The sequence below is a fragment of the Lampris incognitus genome, chromosome 3 (genome assembly GCF_029633865.1).
Source record: "Lampris incognitus isolate fLamInc1 chromosome 3, fLamInc1.hap2, whole genome shotgun sequence".
NCBI lineage: Eukaryota > Metazoa > Chordata > Actinopteri > Lampriformes > Lampridae > Lampris > Lampris incognitus.
In genome coordinates, this window is record NC_079213.1 from 117,902,134 (window position 1) to 117,909,127 (window position 6,994).

The 6,994-nt window shown below is 46.1% G+C and overlaps 1 protein-coding gene across 1 annotated transcript in view; it reads left to right on the top strand.

Annotated features, from left to right (window-relative positions):
- Window positions 1–6,402, top strand: part of cdc14ab (cell division cycle 14Ab) — a 207,255-nt gene extending 200,853 nt beyond the window's left edge. The window contains exon 17 of the mRNA XM_056276949.1: window positions 5,451–6,402. Coding sequence (XP_056132924.1) covers window positions 5,451–5,480 — 30 coding nt within the window. The 3' untranslated portion in view covers window positions 5,481–6,402. The remainder of the gene's footprint in view (window positions 1–5,450) is intronic.
- The last annotated feature ends 592 nt before the right edge of the window (window positions 6,403–6,994 follow it).

Here is a 6,994-nt window from a genome sequence, read left to right on the forward strand (position 1 = left end):
TATAAAAAGAACATGTGATGAGGGGAATGCCAGGCAGCGTCCAAGTGGTGACCACCATCACCACGGAAACCTGGGAGGAGAACCGACTGCATGTGCACACAAGGGAGACTCACATGACACCATTCACACACAGAAAAAGAGAAAGGAGAAGACATCATTCAAAGAGAGATAAAAGACATGTGGGAGAAGAGAACAATTTGCAATAGTCATTAGCCATAATCAATTAAGTCATCAATTAGTCATAATCTATACTCTATAATCTCGTCAGCAGAACAGTGGTTGGCTAATTCATTGAGACAGAAAACTGACCTGCCAAGCAGTACAGGTTGTGAAGCACTCAATTAAAGGCAACTAATTGTAAGCTAAGGCAAAAAGATGAGTTTTAAGTTTGGATTTAAAGGACTCAACAGACTCTGATTATCTGATGGCAGCAGACAGGTTATTCCACAAGAATGGAGCCCGATAGGAAAAGGCCCTGCCACCAGCTGACTTCTTTTTAACTTTGGGTACACACAGGGGCCCTGTATTTTGAGAACAAAGTGCTCGAGATGGCATGTAAGGTTTAAGGAGATCAGATAGGTAGGATGGGGCAAGCCCATTTAGGATTTTATAAGTCAGCAGAAGCACCTTGTATTCTGATCTAACGTGGATAGGAAGCCAATGAAGGTAGGCAAAAATTTGTGTAATATGGTCAAATTTCCTAGTTTTAGTTAGGATTCTAGCAGCAGCATTCTGAACCATCTGAAGACTTTTAGTACTAGAATGTGGCAGACCTGAAAACAGAACATTACAGTAATCAAGTCTGGATGAAACAAATGCATGTATTAGAGTCTCTGCGTCAGCCATGGACAGAAAATACCAAATTTTAGCTATGTTACATAAGTGAAAAAAGGCAGTCTTGGTGATTTCTTTAATGTGCTTATCAAAGGAAAGGCTGGAATCAAACGTAACACCAAGATTTTTGGCTGCCACACTTTGTGAAACCACAGAGTTGTTGATTGTTATCGTTACTTGATCAAATTGTTGTCTGTGTCTAGCAGGGCCAATGACTAGCATCTCGGTTTTATCTGAATTTAAAAGCAGAAATTTAAGTGACATCCGGTTTTTCACAGTAGCCAAGCAGGCCTCTAAGTTAGTGATTTGAGTTTGATCATCAGCCCTTATAGGTACATACAGCTGAGTATCATCAGCATAGCAATGGAAATTTATTCCATAACTGCGTATAATTTGGCCAAGAGGTGTAATGTAAAGAGAGAAAAGTAGAGGGCCAAGAACTGAGCCCTGTGGCACACCAACATCACATTTACATCTACATCTACATCACATTACACGTGTCCTTCATTAGTCCTATACTTGTTCTACATTACATTACACATGTCCTACACACATTCTACATTAGTCCTACACTAGTCCACTGTTCACTGTGTCCACATCCAATTAGATCCACACTGATTCAGAAGATCTCATCTCATCTCATCATCAGCTGCTTCTGCGGGGTCAGGTCACAGTGGCAGCAAGCTAAGTAAGGCACTCCAGACGTCCCTCTCCCCAGCAACGCCCTCCAGCTCCTCCTGGGGGATCCCAAGGCATTCCCAGGCCAGATGGAACACGTAGTCCCTCCAGTGAGTTCTGGGTCTACCCTGGAATCTCCTACCAGTTGGACATGCCCGGAAAACCTCCAAAGGAAGGCACCCAGGAGGCATCCTAATCAAATACCTGAACCACCTCAACTGGTTCCTTTCCACGCAAAGGAGCAGCAGTTCTACTCAAGATTGTTCTTTGTTCAAAAATCTGGTTGCTTGGTGGAAAAAACTGTTTCGGGGCCTACTGGTCTGGGCTTTGAGGCTGCAGTACCGTTTGCCTTACAGTAGTAGCTGGAACAGTCTGTAGTTTGGGTAGCTGGGGTCTTTGATAATCCTACGGGCTTTGCTCACACAACATCTATTGTATATGTCCTGGATGGAGGGAAAATCTCTTCCACTGATGTCCTGGGCCATCCGCACAACTCTGCAGTGTTTGGCGGTTGTGGGCAATACAGTTCCCATGCCAGGAGGTGATGCGTCCAGTCAGGATGCTCTCAGTTGTGCCTCTACAGAAGGTCCGTAGAATCTTGGGCCCCATGCTGAACTTCTTCAGTCGCCTGAGCTGAAAAAGGCATTGCTGTGCCTTTTTCACAACACGGCTGGTGTGTTCATCCCAAGTGAGGTCCTTGGTAATGTGGACACCGATGAACTTGAAGCTCTTGACCCTCTCTACAGCAGTCCCATTGATGGTGATGGGGTCCAGCCTCCTCCCTCTCTTCCTGTAGTCCACAATCAGCTCCTCGGTTTTGTCGACGTTGAGAGAGAGGTTATTCTCCTGGCACCATTTTATTAGATTGTTATCATCTCTCCTGTATGCTGTCTTGTCATCATCGGTGATCAGGCCCATCACCGTCGTGTCGTCAGAAAACGTTATCACCAAGTTGGAGCTATGTGTGGCCATGCAGTCATGGGTGTACATGGAGTAGAGGAGGGGACTCAGGACGCAGCCCTGGGGGGCTCCTGAATTGAGGGTCAGAGCGACAGAGGTGTTGGAGCCCATCCTCACCACCTGGTGTCGGCTCAACAGGAACTTCAGGATCCAGCTGCACAGACTGGGGCTGAGTCCTAAGTCCCTGAGCTTGGTGTAGAGTCTGGAGGGGACTATGGTGTTGAATGCTGCGCTGTAGTCTACAAAAAGCATTCTCACATAGGAGTTCCTTTTGTCCAGGTGGGTGAGGGTGGTATGGAGTCTAGTGGCTATTGCATCATCAGTGGATCTATTTTGTCGGTTGGCAAATGGGTGGGGGTCAAGGGTAGGCGGTAACATGCTACAGATTAGTCCCTTAACAAGCCTCTTAAAGTATTTACTCACTATGGGAGTGAGAGCAACAGGGCGCCAGTCATTCAAGCATGTAACCTTGGTCTTCTTCAGCACTGGTACAATGACTGACGATTTAAAGCAGGAGGGGACTACACACAGGGAAATGGAGAGGTTGAAAATATCCATGAAGACACTCGCCAGCTGCACTGTGCACGCTCTGATCACCCCGCCTTGAATGCCGTCCGGGCCGGCTGCTTTGCAGGTGTTCACGCGCATGAATGACTTGCGCACGTCGGACTCACCGATGGCCAGCACGCTGTCCATATTGGCAGCGGGGGAGTCTTCCCCCGGGAGGTTGGTGTCAAAAACCTCAAACCGAACAAAAAAACTATTAAGCTCATTCGGGAGGGAGGCAGCGGCATTGGCTAAGATGCTGGGTCTCCCTTTGAAGTCCGATATTGTGTGTAATCCCTGCCACATGCTACTTGGGTCATTAGCAGTAAGTTGTTCCTCAATTTTCCCGTATTCTTGTTTGGCTGCTTTGATCGCTTTCCGGAGATCAGAGAAGGCTTTCTTCTTCTCCGCTGCATCTCCCGTGGCGAAGGCGGTGCCTCGTGCTGCAAGAGCAGACCGAACGGAACTGTTTATCCATGGTTTCTAGTTTGGATACACCCGGACTGTTTTAGTGGACACCACCTCAATGCTCTTCTGGATGAATCCAATAACTCCTGCCGTGTACTTGTCAATGTTTCCATCCGACGAATCACGGAACATGTCCCAGTCCACTCGATCAAAACGGTCCTGTAATACGGCATCCGATTGGTCAGACCAGCAACGTATCGTCCTCACGGTAGGTGCTGCTTGCTTCAACTTCTGCCTATAGGCAGGCAGAAGCAGGATAGAGGAGTGATCCGATTTGCCAAACAGTGGACGGAGGAGGGGTTTGTAGGCATTGTGGAAAGGAGAATAGCAATGATCAAGTAAGCTATCTCCCTGTGTGTTAACATTGATATGTTGTAAGTATTTCGGTAATACTTTCCGAAGAGATGCTTTGTTGAAATCCCCAATCACGATAAAAATAGCTTCCAGGTGCACATTTTCCATGTTCCTGATTGTCCTGTACAGTTCCTTAAGTGCCAGGTCCGAGTTGGCATCAGGTGGGATGTACACAGCTGTGAACTCTGTGGGCAGCCAAAATTGCCGACACAGGTGCGAGAGATATTCAAGGTCCGGGGAAGAGAAAGACTTGAGAGAATGTATGTTCCTAGGGACACACCAAGCATTATTGATCATGAAACATACACCCCCTCCCTTGCTTTCCCCACTGGAGAGTTCTTTCAACCTGTCCGCTCAAAACACGGGAAAAACCCATTGGGGCGATTACGGATGTCCTCCGACAACCAAGTCTCTGTAAGGCAGATGATGTTACAATCCCTTGTTTCTCGTTGGGAGGAGATCCTTGCTCTTAACTCGTCCAGCTTGTTGTCCAGGGATTGCACGTTGGCCAGTAAAATACTGGGGAGTGGGGGCCGGTTTGCTCGCTGCCTCAGTCTCACCAGCACTCCGGCTCGATGTCCTGGTCACCGGCGACGCTTCCTTCGTCTCCATGGTAGCGCCATTGTTGTAATTTGGTTCCCCCGCGGTTGCGAGCTGGGGGTCCCAGTGGAAAAACTCTGGATTTGTGTGAGTGATCATCGTGTCTTGTATGTTCACTTATGTGTCTCTGTCATATTTAAAGTAACTGGCTCCTTTAGAGGTAAATTTTTTTTTTTCAAATACATGGAAAAAAAATACTCTGAGTTCACTGCGGATGTCCGAGCTCCTCACCCTATCTCTAAGGCTGAGCCCAGACACCCTACGAAGGAAACTCATTTCAGCCGCTTGTATCCACGATCTCACCCTTGCAGTCACTACCCAAAGCTCGTGGCCATAGGTGAGGGTTGGAATGAAGATTGACTGGTAAATTGAGAGCTTTGCCTCCCGGCTCAGCTCCCTCTTCACCGCAACGGTCCGGTACAATGTCCGCGTTACTGCTGATGCTGCACCAATCCACCTGTCAATCTCCTGCTCCATCCTACCCTCACTTGTGAACAAGACCCCGAGATACTAGATAGATATTTTCAGAAGATTTCAGGACTAAGTTCAGCAACCTGTCTCACAGAATCAAGTCATCGTGATAAAAAGGATTTTTGTTTATTTAGTAGCATTTGTTTTTAGAGCCTATGAGCTCCAGAATCGTGGAATGCACAGCAGCACCGGTCAGATGATGGCAGGTACATTTAAAACTAGAGAAAAATCAACTCGGTTGACTTTCAAATACGTGCTGTAATTCTAGTTATCTATTCTCATTGTTCATTGTGGTGAACCCAGGAAGTCTCGAAACAAACCAGAAATTATGCTACCTATATTATACGCTTCATTGTTTAAAATTTTGTATTTGGAGGGGGGGGGGATATTTGATGGGGTTTTTTTTTAGAGAACATTTCACTATGTTCGTTGTTATCAGTTTCAAGAGTTTAAAAATATCAAATTTGTTTAAGAAAGTGGACATAGCATAAAATGATTTTTTTCTTCAGAAATTTGATAATTTTCTATTTCTCTTTCAGTCACTTCAGGCAGACTACATTGAGTACTAAAGCTGTCTAGCTGCCCTGAAACACTACGAGGGACCTCCTCTGCACCTCCCCTCTACTCTCATTGGATGCAACAAGGGAACAAAAGGGAAGCGAACCTGCCAAAATATGTTTGTCAGGTTGGTTTATCACCTGGAACACAGTGGTGGTGTCCGGACTGTATTGGTATCTGACATCTATGTAGAAGCTCCCAAGGGCTCATGGGTATTTTCTGAAGGCAGATTCCAGGTCTTATTATTTCTTGGAGTCGCTGCCGACAGAAAACTGCTGCTCTGTCAGTTTTGGCTGCTACACTGTGTGTTGTTTTCTAGCAGACCACTGGGGTCCCACACCATATATATGACTAAATGGTTTGTGGAGCCACAATAACACCAGCAGTAACCTTGCTTACTCACCGTTTCCTCACTTTTTATTTATATTTTACTTTTTACTGCTATTGTAGGTCATTTACGTGTCTGTAAATAATCTTTAGTCTACACTCATGAGTTTAGTTTGAAAAAAGGATATATTTAGCCAAAAGGGTTTTATATTTCTCTACATAATAATAAAGGGTTACATATTTTTGGATTGACGATACTTCAGTGTTGAAAACGGCACTAACCAGCACTAAAACAGTGCTGGTTAGTGTTTGAGTTAAGTTTGTAGAGTGAGCTCTACATAAAGAAATCGGTTCACAGTCTCATGTGGAAACAACGGGTGCAGTAATGAACACCATGCAATAGAATGCTCTAACCAAGTCATCTGATCAATTGATTGGTTTAATTGGCCTGTCCTGTCGTATGAAGCCAAACCTTCAGCTGAAGGTGCTGAAGCAGCAGCAGCTGAAGCAGCAGCTGAATCAGCAGAAGCTGAAGCAGCAGCAACTGAAGCAGCAGCTGCAGCAGCAGAAGCTGAAGCAACAGCAGCTGAAGCCGCAGCAACTGAAGCAGCAGCAGCTGAAGCAGCAGCAGCAACTGAAGCAGTAGCTGCAGCAGCAGAAGCTGAAGCAACAGCAACTGAAGCAGCAGCAACTGAAGCAGCAGCTGAAAAGCTGAAGCAACAGCAGCTGAAGCAGCAGAAGCTGAAGCAGCAGCAGAAGCTGAAGCAGCAGCAACTGAAGCAACAGCAGCTGCAGCAGAAGCTGAAGCTGAAGCAACAGCAGCTGACGCTGCAGAAGCTGGAGCAGCAGTAGGTGAAGCAGCAGCAGCCTTCACAGTGAGAGTTCATATCTCTCTGAATCTCTGAAGGACTTGTGGTTTATCCAGGACTCTGTCATGGTTCAAAATGAACGTCACATTCCTAAAGGTACACACTTACAGATCAAAAATAATGTTTAACTTTAAAAAAGACAAAAACTGGCATCTGACATGCTGTCCTGTCAGTGTCTGACAGTCATGTGATGGATGTCTGCCCCCACCCAGCATCCATCCTCACAAACACAACCTCACCTCCATTCCGGTGTGTGTGTGTGTGTGTGTGTGTGTGTGTGTGTGTGTGTGTGTGTGTGTGTGTGTGTGTGTGTGTGTTCATGTTCTAGC